Source organism: Mercenaria mercenaria, chromosome 3, assembly GCF_021730395.1.
Source record: "Mercenaria mercenaria strain notata chromosome 3, MADL_Memer_1, whole genome shotgun sequence".
Classification (NCBI taxonomy): Eukaryota; Metazoa; Mollusca; class Bivalvia; order Venerida; family Veneridae; genus Mercenaria; species Mercenaria mercenaria.
This window is the reverse complement of record NC_069363.1, coordinates 9191019-9210491: the sequence shown is the minus strand read 5'-3', so window position 1 is coordinate 9210491 and position 19473 is coordinate 9191019. Positions and strand designations below refer to the sequence as shown.

Sequence of the window (19473 nt, the reverse complement as noted above, 5' to 3'; positions counted from 1 at the left end):
TTTTCACTTTAGAGATTTTAGTATTTAAAGAACAAAAAAAACCCATTAAGGTAGTTCTGCACGTTTAATAAACCGAAAGTGATAGCGTAACATCATTTATTCGGAAAACGTAGAATAAAGTCTGGATTCGGCGTACGGAAATGAAAATCATTTTATGAATTAATGGCAACCTGTGAGTAAATCTATTACAATGGCACTGTTACTATCTTTCTAAAGTTAAAATATGATACTAAAACATCTGACATGTTAGATAATTCAAAATAATGTCTTAAAATAAGCTTGAAATGTGCGGGTCACTTTCATCATGGTCAGATTTCTCAACAAGAGGGCCAAGATGGCCCTAGGTCGCTCACCTGAGAAACACATCATAACAGTGTAAACATGTTTCCCAGATGACCAATATTTGAACTTGGCCTAGATTTCATCAATGCAATCATTCTGACTAAATTTTATGAATATCCAGTGTAAAATGCAGCCCCTATTGCCTACACAAGGTTTTTCTTTAATTTGACCGGGTGACCTACTTTTTGATCCTAGATGACCCATATTCAAACTCAACCTTGATTTCATCCAAACAAATACTCTGATCAAATTTCATGAAGGTCCGGTGTAAAATGAAGTCCTTACTGCATACAAAAGGTTTTTCTTTGATTTGACCTAGTGACCTAGTTTTTGACCCAAGATGACCCATATTGAACTTGATTTAAATTTCATCAAGGCAATCACTCTGACCAAAATTCATGAAGATCAATAGAAAATACAGCCTCTATGGCATACACAGTTTTTCTTTGATTTGACCTAGTGACCTAGCTTTTTATCCCATATGACCCATATTCAAAACCCTCCTGGATTTCATCAAGGCAATCATTCTGACTACATTTTATGAATATCCAGTGTAATATGCAGCCCCTATTGCCTACACAAGGTTTTTCTTTCATTTGACCAGGTGACCTAGTTTTTGACCCCAGATGACCCAAATTCAAATCTGACCTAGATTTCATCCAAACAAACATTCTGATCAAATTTCATGAAGATTCGATGTAAAATGCAGTCCCTATTGCATACACAAGGTTTTTCTTTGATATGACCTAGTGACCTAGTTTTTGACCCCATAAGACCCATATTCGAATTTCACTTAATACTCTGAACAAAATTCATGAAGATCAATTGAAAAATACAGCTTCTATCGCATACAAAAGGTTTTTCTTTGATTTGACCTAGTGACCTTTTTGAACACAGATGACCCATTTTCAAACTTGACCTAGATTTCATCAAGGTAATCACTCTGACCAAACTTCATGAAGATCAATTGAAAAATACAGCCTCTATCGCATACACAAGGTTTTTCTTTGATTTGACCTAGTGACCTAGTTTTTGACCCCAGATAACCCATTTTCGAACATGACCTAGATTTCATTAAGGTAATCATTCTGACCAAACTTCATGAAGATCAATTGAAAAATACAGCCTCTATCGCATACACAAGGTTTTTCTTTGATTTGACCTAGTGATCTAGTTTTTGACCCCAGATGACCCACTTTCGTACTTGACCTAGATTTCATCAAGGTAATTATTCTGACAAAATACCATGAAGATCAGTTGAAAAATACAGCTTCTATCGCATACACAAGCTAAATGTTGACAGACAGATGACAGACAGACGCCGGACATCGAGCAATCACAAAAACTCACCTGAGCTGCTCAGGTGAGCTAAAAATAAATGCACCAACCTATACATTTTATTTCACCAAAATATAGGCTAAATGTTTATTTATAACTTTAAGAAGTTTCATTAAAATCTACCTTGCAGATAAAAATCTATTCATGAAAAAGTTATGAAAGCTGTGACTTTCCAATTGTGCGAGATTCAATTTTTTCAAATTAGTCTAGCAAAACATGAAGCACACGGCCCTATCTTTTTTATTTGCTGAATTTTCTAAGTATATTCCGAAGTTTTGAAAAATCAGAGTTTTATCAAATTCTACATTGTAGAAAATTTTTCGATCCAAACATGCAGAACTACCTAAAGCCCATCTTAAAGCATACGTTTGACCTACAAATCCTAAAATCAATAGGGGTCATCTACTCTGCATGTCCAAACATCCTGTGAAGTTTCAAGGTTCTGGGTCAGGTGGTTCTCAAGTAATGAATCTCAGGCCTCGATCTTAACCTACTTTTGCTGGTAGCCAGCAGGGCTACCAACTTGTGAAATCAAGTAGCCCGACCAGGTTTCTGGTAGTCCCGTTTTGGAAAAGAGAAAAATATATTACAGTCTTCACCTTATTTTTTTTCTTCAGCAATTGTCCTTTCAGGCAAGTAAAACCATTTGCCAGAAAACATTTTTAATTGCCCGAAATCATTTTGTTTATAAATATGATGTATTTTAGTTTATGCTTGATTCAACATTCAGTTATTTAAATGGTAGGCAACAAACCTACCCACACTATCCATGGGCAGGCTAAGCCAATGTAAGTGGATAACCATGTTACAATATTCAAGTAACTAGCAGACAGAAATTATGGGAGAAAACTGTAGAAAACTAGAATGTGTCTGTAGGACACAGGGTGTGCCCCCCCCCCACTGGTACATTTGTCACTATTAAGTGGCAATAATTCAAATGTTTGCAGTCTTAATGGGGTATCATCCTCAACAAACATTTTATGAAAAGGATTCATTATTCTAGGCACTATACTTTTTAAGCTATGAGCATCACAAACAAAAAATCCACTATTTTGGCTATTTCAAGGGCCATAACTCTGTAATAAGAGCTAAGATTCTCAAGAAGAATGCCAAGTGTGCAAGGTCACATCACGATAAAGACTCCAGCAAGGTTTCCTGAATTTACATCAAATACTTTTTGAGCTAGGTATACAATTAGGTGAAAAAGTGCATTTTTTTACTATTTCAGGGGCCATAACTTTAAAAATAAGGGGTGGAGTCAGCCAAAAAATTAGGGGTGTGCAAGTTTATATCATGATAAAGACTTATGCGAGTTTTCAACCATTTATATTAAATACTTTTTGAGCTAGGTGTGTCACAAGGTGAAAATGTACATTTTTGACTATTTTAGGGGCCATAACTCTAAAAATAGGGGGCGGACCCAAATGAAAAATAGGAGGTGCACAAGTTCATATCATGATTAAGACTCATGCAAGGTTTCATGAATCTATATCAAATACTTTTTGAGCTAGGCATGTCAGAAGGTGAAAATGTGCATTTTTGACTACTTCAGGGGCCATAATTCTGAAAATTGGGGGCAGACCCAAATGAAAAATAGGAGGTGCACAAGTTCATATCATGATTAAGACTCATGCAAGGTTTCATGAATCTATATCAAATACTTTTGAGCTAGGTGTGTCACAAGGTGAAAATGTGTATTTTTGACCATTTCAGGGGCTATAACTCTAAAAATATGGGTTGGAGCAAGATGAAAAATAGGAGGTGCGCAAGTTCATATCATGATTAAGACTCATGCAAGGTTTCATGAATCTATATCAAATACTTTTTGAGCTAGGCATGTCACAAGGTTAAAATGTGCTTTTTTGACTATTTCAGGGGCCATAACTCTGAAAATAGAGGGCGGAGCCAGACGAAAAATAAGAGGTGCGCAAGTTCATATCATGATTAAGACTCATGCAAGGTTTCATCAATTTATATCAAATACTTTTCGAGCTAGGCGTGTCACGAACTTCGGACGGACGGACGGATGCACGGACAAGACCAAATCTATATGCCCCCACCATTCATGGGGGGGGGGGGGGGTACAAAAAGTAAGACCTATACCAGTATCTAGTTATATGCCAGGCGGGGTTCAAATTTGCACTACCCTTCTAAAACTTGCTTTTTTTAGCCAGGGCCTTTAAAATATAGTGCAGATGTTCAAATTTAACTGCAATAATGGATCAGCCTGGTTAGCCCCACCCCCCTACCCCCACCCCCTGCCCCCAACCCCCAAAAAATGTTGTGTTTCTGGTGGCATGGCCAAAAAAAAGTAGGGTCGGTAGGTCGGTATTTGTTTTTTTTGCATTATGATCAAGTAAATGTAGCCTATTATCACAGTCCGGGGTGACGTGGACACAATAATGTCTATAATCATCATCAACCCACCTGTGTTTAAAGCGGAAAAAAAAACATTAACAATTATCGGTAATTATTCTGTTGATAAACAAGTAATTGGCCTTGTTTTCATCATCAATTAAAACCCCCTCAAAGAGCTAAAAGAAGTGTGTCGGTATCATGGCATCTAAAGTGGAGATCAAAGGGGTTTAGTTGCCCGAGATTGTCATGGCATTACGTCATCTTTTCGCGCCATGGGACACATCACTGTCTGATCGTTCAGCTTCGGTTCTTTAAATTGCTGAGAAGAAATCAGTAAAAAAGTATCTTCTTTAATTTTTTTTAAAAGCGAATGCGCAATATCCGTATAAACTGACAGGTAAATGTGTCAAACGATTATAGTAGATATCCTACCTCTGTGACCTATTTGCCCTCAAGGAATTTACATTATTGTTTGAAAAGAATATCTGACATAGTGTCGAGTCAAAAAAGACATGTACAAAGATTCATTTACTTATTAAACTTATTAAAAACCACAGCGACATCATACTGCTTTATTTTAAAACAATCATTGTTTTTATTTACGTTCACGAGGTCCCGTAACCTATTCATCCGCACTTGCAGAAATCTGTTTGCCAAAAATCGTTTTACTCGATGTATTTAAATTGCTGCCGCTTTTTCGTTATTTAAGATTTTTTAATTCTGTTTTTTGTACTTTCTTGTCAAAAGTCTGAATTTTATGACCATAGTATGTATTATTTATTTACTTTTAGAAATAAATAAATAATGAAGATCGCGCTGTTTGAAATTTTACAAATAATTGTATGAAACCTCGATTGTTTTAATAGAATTTTGCCTACATTTCTGTCGACATCTTATTAAAATCGTTATAGAATTCAAACTGTATTATTTCGAAAGCGGTGCTGAAAATTTGAAGCGATTATATTAAAAAATGAATGCACTACAAGCATTTTTTTGTGTACGTGTCGATAAACATTTAAGTAACGGCGATACGATAGGTCGCACGTGCTCGTGGAATGGAAAATTACTGGCATGACGTTTTGATATCTTTACGATTCGCGGGTAAATTCCAGTCAATCCAGGTAATTTTTAGGGATGTAATTTCTGAATTTTGTAAAGTTACTTTATATATTGCAAATCTGAAGTCATCAATTCATGCATAAATATACGAAAGCTAGTATTTAGGATGTACATTTCTGATTCATGAAGTTCTTTTTGTAATTGTGAAAATTAAGGGATTTAAATTTCGGAAAAATGGCCGACCGGTGTTATGCGGACCGAAAATATCGTTGTCATTTAAAAGGAAACATCAGATAAATCGGTGAAATTTCACGCTTTTATTATTTACATGTTTGAAAACTTAGTAGCCCAACGGACTACCCAGCTTGGGAAATTTGGTAGTCCGTCTGAAAAACTGGTAGCTTCGGGCTACCGTGCTACCGTCAAGATCGAGGCCTGAATCTGAATTTGTTTTCAATATTCTGGCCCCTGTGACCTTGACCTTTGAAAGAGTGACCCCAAGATGAAAAGGGGTCTCTACCCTGCATGTCCAATCATTCTATGAAGTTTAAGCTTTCTGGGTTAAGCTGTTCTTAAGTTTTTGATCGGAAACGGTTTTCCATGTTCTTGCCCCTGTGACCTTGATCTTTGGCCAAGTGACCCTTAAATCTAAAGGGGACATCTACTTGGCATGTCTAATCATTCTATGAAGTTTCAATGTTCTGGGTAGAGGGGTTCTGAAGTTATAAATCGAAAACGGTTTTCCATGTTCTGGCCCCTGCGGCATTGATCTTTGACTGAGTGACTCCAAAATCAACAGTGATCTTCTACTTCGCATGTTCAATCATCCTGTGAAGTTTCAAGGTCCTGGATGAAGTCGTTCTCAAGTTACTGATCAGAAACGATTTTGCATGTTAATGCCCCTGTGACTGTGACCATTGATTGGTGTCCCCAAGATCAATTGGGGTCATCTACTCTGCATGTCCAATCATCCCTTTAAGTATTAACGTTCTGGGTCAAGTGATTCTCAAGTTATTGATCGGTGATGGTTTTCCATGTTCAGGCCACTGTGACCTTGACCTTTGGTAGAGAGACCCTAAAGTCAATCTATAAGCCCTATCATCTTATGAAGTTTCAATGTTCTGGGTTAAGTGGTTCACAAGTTATTAATTGGAAATGGTTTTCTATATATTCTGGCCCCTGTGGCCTTTAACTTTGGCCTACTAATTCCAAAATCAATAGGAGTCATCTACTTGGCATGTCCAATCATCTTATGAAGTTTCAAGGTTCTGGGTCAAGTGGTTTTCAAGTGATTGATCGGAAATGGCTCTATGACCTTGACCTTTGATAAAGTGACCCCAAAAACAATAGGACTCACCTACTCTATAAGCCCTATCACCCTATGGAGTTTGAAGGTTCTAGTGAAATGGTTTTCAAGTTAATGATCGGAAATGAAGTGTGACAGACAGACTGACAGGGCAAAAATAATATGTCTCCCCCCACTGGGATAATATAATATAATTATAAGATTCAGATGTCGATTGTATTTAATTACAGTAATAAACTTGACCAAAGAAGCTGGGTTCCAACACTTGTCTAAAACCTTGTACCCGGTGCACAATAATTTCTCAACAGTTACTGGAACTTCAGTTATACTTACCTGTTGTACATTCATCTGGGGCATTTGTTGTTGTTGTTGTGGCTGTTGCATGTTATACATTCCAACACCCATCTGTGGTTGTTGTTGTGGTGGTTGTTGTTGTTGTGACATGTATACACCTCCTGAAACACATACAATACTATTTCCATACAAACCCTTCACAATACCATATTATTATACCCATAACAAAATACTTCAAGAAATCACAAAGAAAAGATCTCCTACCATGCTATTGTAAACATACCAATTTAACGATACATGTATTCATAAAACATATATATAAAATGATCACCTCACTATTCAGTGAACATACTTTATAGCAATGCACAAATGAAATAAGCACATAAACTAGTTATTTACTATTTGGCATACATTATAAAGGAATATCAAAAGTAGAAATTCTGAAATTTCATTTTTTATATATAGCTTTTGATCTGTCATTCATACACAAGAACTGTATCATATGTTTCTCACAGCAGAATGTTATACACCAATATAACTTACTACATTACTAAAACAAGAGCACCGCATTGCGGGTGCTGACGCTCATCTGATTTTTTTTGTATAATAGAAATAATGTCCTACCCATGATTTTCTAAGTCTAAAAAGGGCCATCATTCTTGCAAAAAGCAGGATAGAGTTATGTTTCTTGATGTACAGTGTCCACTTATGATGGTGAAAAACTGTTGCAAGTTTTAAAGCAATAGCTTTGATAGTTTATGAGAAAAGTTGCCTTAAACATAATATTCAACCAAGAAAATGATTTTTCTAAGTCCAAAAGGGGCAATAATTATTGCAAAAAGCAGGATGGAGTTATGTTGCTTGCTTTACAGGGTCAGCTTATGATGGTGAACAAGTGTTGCAAGTTTTAAAGCAATAGCTTTGATGGTTTAAGAGAAAAAGTTGACCTAAACATAAAACTTAACCAAGAAATCTGATATTTTCTAAGTCCAAAAGGGGCCATCATTCTTGCAAAAAGCAGGATGGAGTTATGTTTCTTGCTGTACAGGGTCCACTTATGATGGTGAAAAACTGTTGCAAGTTTTAAAGCAATAGCTTTGATAGTTTAGGATAAAAGTTGACATAAACATAAAATTTAACCAAGAAAACTGATTTTCTAAGTCCAAAAGGGGCAATAATTCTTGCAAAAAGCAAGATGGAGTTATGTTTCTTGATGTACAGGGTCTGCTTATGATGGTGAACAAGTATTCCAAGTTTCAAAGCAATAGCTTTGATAGTTTAGGAGAAAAGTTGACCTAAACATAAAACTTAACCAAGAAATCTGATATTTTCTAAGTACAAAAGGGGCCATAAATCTTGCAAAATGCAAGATGGAGTTATGTTTCTTGCTATACAGGGTCAGCTTATGATGGTGAACAAGTATTCCAAGTTTCAAAGCAATAGCTTTGATAGTTTAGGAGAAAAGCTGACCTAAACATAAAACTTAACCAAGCAACGCCGACGCAGACGCCGACGCCGACGCCGACAACCGCTCAAGTGATGACAATAACTCATCATTTTTTTTCAAAAAATCAGATGAGCTAATGATCTATGACTTTAATACGTTTGGCTAGGTTTTAAGTCATATCAACACAATTTGAGCCATATGGTGACTTTCCAGTTTTAATAATTAAGGAAAACCCCAGGTGCCCTCAAGACATTATCTTAGGCATTTATGTACACCTGAGAAGAACAAAGCATACTTTTACAATATGTATGTAGGTATGAACTATGGAAAGTAATTTCAAGTTTTCTGTAAGTAAACTCTGGGGTTGCCACTGACTGAAACATTTTCACCAAACTAGACTGATAAACTGACTGACTCTTGCACAAAATAAGAAGTTACAAAAGGTTTCAAAATTAAATAAAACAATCAGTAACACGATGGATGCTTCCCAAATTTACTGTAGCATAAAGAGCTTTTCAGTCAAGGAGGTTGTGTTAAAGAAAAATGTTGTCAACAAGAGTTGAGGTTCTTTAACACTGCACTCCCTTTCCTTCATCTCTATGAATGTCAATGCCTAACATAAATTCGAGTTATGCCCCAGACAAGGTTTTCAAAAAAAGGGAGATAATTCAAAAATGGAACCATCTAGAGTTATGGTTCCTTGTCACTGCACTCCCTCACACTGACCTCTATCAATATGTAAAGTATCAAGTCAATATCTTATAGAATATTCGAGTAATGCCCCAGACAAGGTTTTAAAACAAGAGGACCATGATGGTCCTGAATCGCTCACCTCTTCCCACATGACCCAGTTTTGAGCATGACGTCGTTTTTTCTATTATTTGACATAGTGACCTAGTTTTTGAGCTCATGTGACCCAGTTTTGAACTTGACCTAGATATCATCAAGATAAAAATCCTGACCAATTTTCATGAAGATCCATTGAAAAATATGGTCTCTAGAGAGGTCACAAGGTTTTTCTATTATTTGACCTATTGACATAGTTTTCGAAGGTACGTGAACTGTTCTTAACTAGATATCATCAAGGTGTACATTCTCACTAATTTTCATGAAGATCTCATGAAAAATATGGCCTTTAGAGAGGTCACAAGGTTTTTCTATTTTTATATCTACTGGCCTAGTTTTTGACCGCACATGACCCAGTTTCGAAACTCACCTAGATATCATCAAGGTGAACATTCAGATCAATTTTCATGAAGATCCATTGAAAAATATGGCCTCTAGAGAGGTCAAAAGATTTTAATAATTTTAGACCTACTGACATAGTTTTTGACCGCAGTTGAACCAGTTTCAAACTTGACCTAGATATCATCAAGATGAACATTCAGACCAACGTTCATACAGATCCCATGAAAAGTATGGCCTCTAGAGAGGTCATAAGGTTTTTTTATTATTTGAACTACTGACCTAGTTTTTAAAGGCACATGACCCAGTTTCAAACTTGACCTGGATATCATCAAGGTGAACATTCTAACCAATTTTTATGGAGATCCATTCACAAGTATGGCCTCTAGAGAGGTCACAAGGTTTTTCTATTTTTAGACCTACTGACCTAGTTTTTGACTGCACATGACCCTGTTTCGAACTTGACCTAGATATCATCAAGATGAACATTCAGACCAAATTTCATACAGATCCCATGAAAAATATGGCCTTTAGAGAGGTCACAAGGTTTTTCTATTATTTGACCTACTGACCTAGTTTTTGACCGCAGTTGACCCAGTTTCAAACTTGGCCTAGATATCATCAAGATGAACATTCAGACCAACTTTCATATAGATCCCATGAAAAATATGGCCTCTAGAGAGGTCACAAGGTTTTTCTATTATTTGACCTACTGACCTAGTTTTTGAAGGCATGTGACCCAATTTCGAACTTGTCCTAGATATCATCAAGGTGAACATTCTGACCAATTTTCATGAAGATCTCATGAAATATATGGCCTCTAGAGAGGTCACAAGGTTTTTCTATTTTTAGACCTACTGACCTAGTTTTTGACCGCACGTGACCCAGTTTCGAACTTGACCTAGATATCATCAAGATGAACATTCAGACCAACTTTCATACAGATCCCATGAAAAAATATGGCCTTTAGAGAGGTCACAAGGTTTTTCTATTATTTGACCTGCTGACCTAGTTTTTGATGGCACGTGACCCAGTTTCGAACATGACCTAGATATCATCAAGGTGAACACTCTGACCAACTTTCATATAGATCCCATGAAAAATATGGCCTCTAGAGAGGTCACAAGGTTTTTTTATTATTTGACCTACTGACCTAGGTTTTGATGGCATGTGACCCAGTTTCGAACTTGACCTAGATATCATCAAGGTGAACATTCTGACCAATTTTCATGAAGATCTCATAAAATATATGGCCTCTAGAGAGGTCACAAGGTTTTTCTATTTTTAGACCTACTGACCTAGTTTTTGACCGCATGTGACCAACTTTCGAACTTGACCTAGATATCATCAGGAGGAACATTCAGACCAACTTTCATACAGATCCCATGAAAAATATGGCCTTTAGAGAGGTCACAAGGTTTTTCTATTTTTAGACCTACTGAACTAGTTTTTGATGGCACGTGACCCAGTTTCGAACTTGACCTAGATATCATCAAGGTGAACATTCTGACTAATTTTCATGAAGATCTTGTGAAATATATGGCCTCTAGAGTGTACACAAGGTTTTTCTATTTTTAGACCTACTGACCTAGTTTCCGAAGGCACGTGACCCAGTTTCGAACTTGACCTAGATATCATCAAGATGAAGATTCTGACCAACTTTCATAAAGATCCCGTGAAAAATGTGACCTCTAGAGTGGTCACAAGCAAAAGTTTACGGACGCACGCACGGACGGACGACGCGCGATCACAAAAGCTCACCTTGTCACTTTAAGGCAGGTGAGCTAAAAAAACCGGGACCACCTAGAGTCACTGCACTTCCTCTCAATCATTGTATAAAAGTTACAACATGGTATCTTTATACTTTTTGAGTTATCGTCCGAACAAGAAGGGTGACGGATGGACAGACAAGGTAGCAACTATATGCTCTCCCCTTTGGGAAGCTTAAAAAAATCTTTATTTGCTCTAGAAATCTGAAATGGTATGGAAATAAACACAGAGCTGAGCTGTAGACAGACTACAATGAGCAATCAACCGTAATGGTATACAGTCAAACTTGCTGAAGAGACCAAGTATCAACCAATTGCATTCAGAGACCACTTTTTCAGAGCCTTTTTGTGTAGATAAAAAACAAATCATGTTGTATTAAGAGACAAGCTGTGTTAAGAGCTCACTCTTTGCCCTCCCCATAGTGGTCACCTAATGAAAGTTGTACTGTAGTATTATTATTATATATGAAAAAAAGTAAACAAACTTCCATTTTTTTAGTATTCAATTTTTTTTTTTATAAAATATGATTAACATAACCTTTATCATTTTCATTACCTCTATCATTTTTTCTCATATATCATTACCGTAGAAACTTGGGTATAATGCACAGTTATTTTTACCCCTGGGACCACCCCCGAATCGTGGGTGCGTATTATACATGTATAGACGATTTTCCAGCTTCAAAACAAGTTTATTTACGCTATTCTGGTAAAGGGAAACTATTCTCTAAGCTAATTGTCTAGGCTAAAAACTATGATTGCTGTTACGTTCCGTATTATCTGTATATGACGCAGGACCACTATTAGATAATAGTAGTTTATTTTTCCTAAAACAAAATTAATTTAAATTCAATTTAATTGTATTTTGAAGAAAGAAATATCAAAAATCGTAACTATTATAATACTAATAAAAGATCGACTAATATCTTTAACAGAGATGGCGTCATGCTAATAACTGATAATTACTAGCCGTTTGATCTAAGAAATTTAACAGTTCGTAACAAAGGATGATCACACCTTTTATTATCGGTTTGAATTGAGAAACTGATGTCATTTTGAAAGATGCCATTCCAAGATATTGAAAACAATAATTATTGCTTTCTATGTATTCATAAAAATATTTGAATTTTAAAAAAGAAACAACAAATAACAATACCTTCTTGTTTTTATTTTCAAGAAAACAAAAAACGATAATACAGTGAGACCTATTCTGTTCTTCACCGCAGAGGTAATTTATTACCACTGTCAATGTAAATCCTACTTTCGTTTTCAAAATACCAAAAATATTCCCCTCCCCCCCCCCAGGATTTTGGGCAAAAATCACGGTTGCGCATTATACACGGGTATCTACGGTAACTTGTCCATACCTGTATTATGAAAACAATGACAATCCCCTTTTATTCAGCTGTTTTAAAATTTCTTGTTTGCTCAAAATACTGATCTGATATCTCATGTAGTTAAATCTATATCTATAGTCATTTCCATTGCTCTAACCACAGTGACATGATTAATAATAAAAAGTTGTATTGACTCATAGGCACAGCCAAAAACACGTGTTTTTGTTGCGACCAAGAAAGAGCACTACTATATTGTATTTTCAGTTTTAGATAAAGGGTATTTAAGATTTGAAATAATGTATAGCAAAATTATTTTTAACTTTAATGAATACACTCAAAAATGGTTATACGTCACCATAATTCTGCGGACGTATAACCTCTAACGTGTATCAATAACTTTGAAACACAATTTTTCTATACATTATTTCTTAATTGAGCTCCAACTGTGACATAATGACATTTTGACTTGAAACAATTATTTGACGTTGTATACAATTTACTGGGGAAAAATAAACGACCAACCACGGCAAATGGTCACATTTGGTTTCTCTGTATACAATAAACCTTCAAGATGTTGAATTTGATAATAAAACTATTGTTGCCTTTTAGTTAGGTCAATATGAGGATTTATTGACCTGTCAAAAGTAATATCAACCTTGGGCGTATGTTACTATTGCCAGGCCAATAAATCATCATACTGACCTCGCTAAAAGGCAATAATTGTATAATATTCATTGAAAATCTAACCAGAGCCATTGGTTATACTTAAACAGTCAAAAACAATGACTTTTTTGCTGCGTAAAGGAAATCATGCATAAATGTAAGCAAAAGCTTAGCACAGCTGAAAACAACATTATACATGCATTCTGATGATTTTTTAACATTTAAAACATTTTTTAACTATATTTCAATACAAGATAGAAATAATTTATGTGGTCATCACAGAGAACAGTAGTCCTGTCAACCTAAACTGCTGAAAATTATACATTGTTAGCCTAAAATAGCTTAAAAGTCGATATCAACATCAGAGTGAAATGTTTAGACCAAGCTGAAAATAAGATACATGTAGATTTCCTACTTCACCAAACTATAATCAAATACTTAAGGCCAAATGATGACATTGTATCAGGTATTTTGTCTTAAGGTAATGGACCCATATTGAAAATCCTTAATTTTTATTACATGTTCACAGTACACAAATTTGGCGTTCTTCAGCCATAATAGAAACTTGGCATAAATGGCATATGGAGTTCATAAGGAGAACATGTAATCAAACGGTAATTGTTGATTGTCATAATGGGTACACTACCTTTATTGTCAAAATGCTTGGTTTTAGATTCTAGATGATTCAACAATTTGTAACAAGTTGTTTTTACAGTAATTTCATCCTATATAGCCTGGATTTGTGACCTATGGATAAAAAATAAATAATTTCATTTTACCTTTTGAAGCAACTAGCTTTCAAACACAGTAAATTTTGGTCTCTAAATCAACATCATGAAACTAAAACCATACATTTCCTTTTCAGAATAGATGTCATGCTTAGAGCAAATTACCACTTGTGTCTGGCAGGCCTGCATAGGTCCTAAAGCTAAGCCTTCAATAAAACAAAAACAAAAATGCCACACAAAAACATCCATAAAACTATAAATTGCTTCTGCTATAAACAGTGCAAACAGAATACATTTCTAAGTACATTAATTTTGTGTATATAATAAAATGTGTGTTTTCCTTTAATAAAACAAGTAAAATCCCAAAAACTTCTTAATGCATTTACCAATCTTTTAATTTATTCATAATCAAGTGTTGTGTTATTTTGACAAAAATTTGTAAGTTATAGTGTTGATCTAGACTGGCTTCCCATCCCTATGTTCCAACCTACAGAATTAAAATGTAAGAATGTACATTTGTTTTGCTGGGTTTTACGTTAGACAAGCCTAGTTCAGGTAATATGACAACTTGCCATATTTATAGGTGCCGTTTAGGGCATTATTTTAGACATGGGGAGACACCTGGACAGAACCAATGTATCTTCTGTAAGTCAGACAGATGGCTTCCTTAACCCTTAGCCTGCTAAATTTCTAAAATGGACTGGTCCATCATTCAATTTGGGCAATGCCATTAATTATTCCAAGGGGTGTTCACTGAAAATTTACTGTATGAATGATCTTGGTCTGCACTGGTCACAAAGGCAGAGCAGGCTAAAGGTTAAACAACAATGTGAACAGAGCTTGTAACCACAGCAGCAAGAGGAAAGTGATTCAGTCTGTGACCTTAACCACTCAGCCACAGATGCCCTCTGAAATGTATGCAGGGAAAGTAACCTAAACATAGTCTTCAGAATGAGGAAATAGTACTTTAGCTACTAGACAAGATATATGATAAAGATAATTAAGAAGCCAGTCCCTCTAGATATGACAAAATAGCCATTAAGGATTTTTTTTACTTTTCCAGCCAGGCAAACAGACAAGGAAAACACACACTTGACTTTGAATTTATCCCTTTCACACAATAAAAATGCATTCAGTAATATACATTCATTACAACCAAAAAACTTTCGATGCAGAACAATAATTATGTAAATTCATGAATGCCAAAAAAAAGCTTTCCACCAGAGATAAATTCCCTCTAAACTGAAAGAAAAATGATCAAATGAAAACATCCCATGGTTTGCATTTTACCCGTCACCTAAAATAAGTACCTGGATCAGCATATGCAAACATCAGTGATGTTTGAAAAGGGTTAGTGTTGTAAGTAGAGGACATTACCCCACCCACTTCCTCATAAGGTGACGTATAGCTACACGTACTGGCTGCATTAAAGAAGAGTTAGGTGGGTTAGTAAGTATACTAATGTCAATTTTTTCAAGTCTGCCTTTAGACCACTTAAAACTGAAAGATTCTTTCATAATCACAAAAAAAGCTGTTAAGGTGGTGTAATTCTTTATTTGCTAAAATCTACAAAGGTTTAAATATATTTAGAAAGTGCATTATATTAAACATATGAATTTTTAGAAAAGGTCTTTCAAAACAACAGTACTGATACTTTAAAGATGTACCTCTCAAAAATAGTATACTGGAAGCTTTGCCTATATTACTTAAATATCAAAACAAACTCAAGATCAGGACATAACTTTGTTGGCTTTTTTTTTTGTTTTAACTGTAAAATTTTCACCTTGTTCATTTCTAAATGAATCTTATCTATAGAACAAGTACTTAAGTTATCACATAGCAAGGTAATCTACTGGTAAAAAGGCTAAATGAAATAAGTGGAATCGGAACAGGGTTCTGTAAAACATTAAAGACATTCACATACCTGGAACACCAAATTGTTGTTGAGTTTGTTGGCCACCACCAAATAATGCCATGATTGAATCTTTTGTTGAAACATTTGTTGTTTTCTCTGTACTGGTTGTTTCACCAAATAAATTTGCTTCCAAACTACCATTAGCGACCTGCAATAGAGTGTAAAACATAACTTTTCACTGATATTAAGGCCCACCCAGTAAGCACCATATGTCCCAAGTTTGATCTCATACAAGGAACTATGTCCTATATGACGATTTGACAATGACATGACGATGTGTCTGAATTCATTTGTCGCCTATTTTTGTAGAAAAGTGGTCATTTACCTGTGGAGAAAAAGTTAGTCCTGGTACAAAATCTACACACAATGGTATGGTTAAATGACCACTGTTAGTATACATAACTGAAATACTGTTGAAAAATGGAGATAAATCATTCCTGTAAATACTGCATATGAAAAATAAGGACCTCACGCTTTTCAGCATGAAAATCACTCTTCACCAATGTTTGTGGTACTGGTTAATTTAAGGAAAATGAAATATTACTACCCTGTGCTGTACTGCAAATTATTGAGTATTACTCAAACTGAGATAAATTTTGCTAATATTTTGCAAATTTGTTTGTAAACTTTGGTAAATCATACAGGGGAATTCTCCAGAACTCTGTTAATAACTTTCAGTAAGAGGATAGCGCAAAATAATGAAGACACATGCATTCCAAAAGTTTCCCTGGTTCTTTCGCATGCCAGGTGTCAAGCATCCATACACAAGACTCTCATCTAAATACTGATTATTTTTAGTTGGAGAAGTGGCATATCAAACAACTCCTCATTTCAGTCAGAGAGTCTAACCCCTTTGCTACTGCGTCCACGCTATTTGTGAATGATGCAACCAATTTAAAACATTCATGAATCTTAACCAGCACTACCCCTCAAAATATAACAATCTATAAACAGTAAACTCTGTTAAAACAAGCGCTTGTAGAACACAAAATGCCCCCCTTGATGCATTCAGTAACTGCACAAGGAACAGAAATTATTTGGTCAATGTGCACTGGATATTTGACATACTGACCTCAAATCAATAATTATGTGTCATTTACGAGTCATAACTGACCTCTGTATCAAACATCAAAGCATTCTCTAGTTACTTGGCAAAAAAGTTCTACTGTTCTGGGTCAATGTGACCTTGACCTTTAATCTACTGACCTCAAAATATATAGGGTCATCTGCTGGTCATGATCAACCTCCCTATTAAGTTTCATGATCCTAGGCCCAAGCGTTCTCAAGTTATCATTTGGAAACCGTTTAACTGTTATGGGTCACTGTGATCTGGACCTTCGACCTACTGATCTCAAAATCAATTAACCTCCCTATTAAATTTCATGATCCTAGGCCCAAGCTTTCTTGAGTTATCATCTAGAAACCGTTTAACTGTTCCAGGTCACTTGACCTTTGACCTACTAATCTCAAAATCAAAAACTCATGACCTACTTTCCTATCAACTTTCATGATCCTAGGCCAAAGCGTTCTAGAGTTATCATCAGGAAACTGATTGGTCTACTCTACAGACCGACCGAATGATCAACAGACAGACAGACATACGCAAAACAATATACCCCTCCTTCTTCGGAGGGGGGCATAAAAAGCGATGAGAACAAGAGCTGTCTCCATAGGATGACATATGCCCCCAATGGCACTTTGAATGAATATATAGTTATGGCCGATGTTAGAGTTTAGGACCTTTGACCTATGGAACTGGGTCTTGCGCGCGACACATCGTCTTACTGTGTCACACATTCATGTGTAGTTATTTTAAAATCCATGCATGAATGACAAAGATATGGACCGGACACGACCATCAATGCACCATCATGAAAAATGACCTTTAACGTCTAAGTGTGACCTTGACCTTTGAGCTACGGACCTGGGTCTTGCGCGCAACATGTTGTCTTACTGTGGTACACATTTATGCCAAGTTATTTGAAAATCCATCTATCGATGACAAAGATATGGACCGGACACGCCCATCAATGCACTATCCTTTAATGTCTAAGTGTGACCTTGACCTTTGAGCTACGAACCTGGGTCTTGCGCACGACACTTCGTCTTACTGTGGTACATATTCATGCCAAGTTATTTGAAAATCCATCCATCGATGACAAAGATATGGACCAGACACGCCCATCAATGCACTATCCTTTAATGTCTAAGTGTGACCTTGAACTTTGAGCTACGGACCTGGGTCTTGCATGCGACACGTCGTCTTACTGTGGTACACATTCAAGTTATTTGAAAATCCATCCATCGATGACAAAGATATGGACCGGACACGAAAATTGCAGACAGACCGACAGACTGACAGACGGTTCAAAAACTATATGCCTCCCTTTGGGGGCATAAAAATACCCTCACTACATTGTAAGACTGGCATAAGGCATTGTATAACATCGGCAAGGTTCTATTCTCCTCCAGGCATTAAAGTCAGACACATTAAGACAATAGAACTGATTATCATCTATGTATTGGAACTTTTTTTGTCATAAAATGATTTATTAATAACCTTTTTGTAAGTCACAAAAATATATCTTAAAAATGCATGTGCCTAAACAAATATTTTATTTCCATGGCCATTTTTCTAATATACCCACTGTGAAATCATCAATTTTTGTGGAGGAGTCTTTTCATGGACTTCCTGGTTGAACAAATAAAATTCAAATTAATTTTAATATGTTAACAAATTCCTATCCCACAAAGTAGCTGCTGTTTCATGCCCCTGAAATTAAATGTTTTTACAGTTACTGTATTTAAATATTTCAGTGAGTGCTTACCTGGCCTGTGTTTGGCTGAGGTACTGGCTGACTAGATGAAGAAGGGGCAGAACTACCCATGAAATCGTCAAGCAGACTGCTAGAAGTATTTTGTACAGCTGTTGGAGCATCTATAAAGAATTTAACATTATTTATATGTTTGAAAGAAGAAGAGTCCATGGCCATAATTTGTATCATTTTGAATCCAGCTTTCAGTCAAATTTGGTTGAATGCCACCTTATACTTCTAGTATAACTGATAAGTTTCCAAAATTCAAAGCTTTGAAATATTTTGGTTTTCTGCTAATTTTGACCAAAATAATCATACTAGGGTAGTTTTTGCACAATTTTTGAACAAAAACATCACAACATGGCTAAATCTTCTCATTTACAGCTGCCTAAGGATACATTTTAATACCTTGTAAATTAACTTAATTTTCTTGTTTTTGAACTGTTTCATTATTTTTCATTTTTTCAATGTAACAATTGTTAGGAAATATTTTTCCAATGTCATACATACTCATTTCATATAATAAGCAAAAAATGATAATACTTAAATATCTATTTCTAAAGATATAACAGAAGAAACAAGAGCTGTCACAGGAGACAGCGCGCTTGACTATTTCGATGCTGGATAGTGAAACTGGGCACATCTGAGGAAACTAGCGCTGTCACTGGAGTGTTTAATGACTCCAATTGTGGATGAAGATATTGCACAATAGCCTGAGTCTATGTCAAAAATATCAACTTAAAGTAATAAGAAAGGTAAAGATAAAATGTATCAAAACACTATATAAGTATATCCTAAGCAAAAGGGGGCATAATACATTAAATATTGGTGCCAGAGTTATGCACCTTGTGTCATATGGTGTGGGTGATGATGTTGAACAACTATTTTAAGTTTGAATCAAATCCATTCAGTAATA

General features: G+C 35.7%; 1 protein-coding gene across 3 annotated transcripts in view; it reads right to left on the bottom strand.

Moving 5' to 3' along the window:
• Nucleotides 1-19473, bottom strand: part of LOC123525478 (stromal membrane-associated protein 1-like) — a 62803-nt gene that overhangs the window by 11289 nt on the left and 32041 nt on the right. For 2 of the 3 annotated variants that reach the window (XM_045304553.2, XM_053537829.1), the window contains 4 exons: nucleotides 18570-18679; nucleotides 15751-15889; nucleotides 15137-15247; nucleotides 6737-6858 (listed from right to left, as the gene is read on the bottom strand). In XM_045304553.2, coding sequence (XP_045160488.1) covers nucleotides 6737-6858; nucleotides 15137-15247; nucleotides 15751-15889; nucleotides 18570-18679 — 482 coding nt within the window. The remainder of the gene's footprint in view (nucleotides 1-6736; nucleotides 6859-15136; nucleotides 15248-15750; nucleotides 15890-18569; nucleotides 18680-19473) is intronic. The other variant, XM_053537830.1, reaches the window with a different exon arrangement.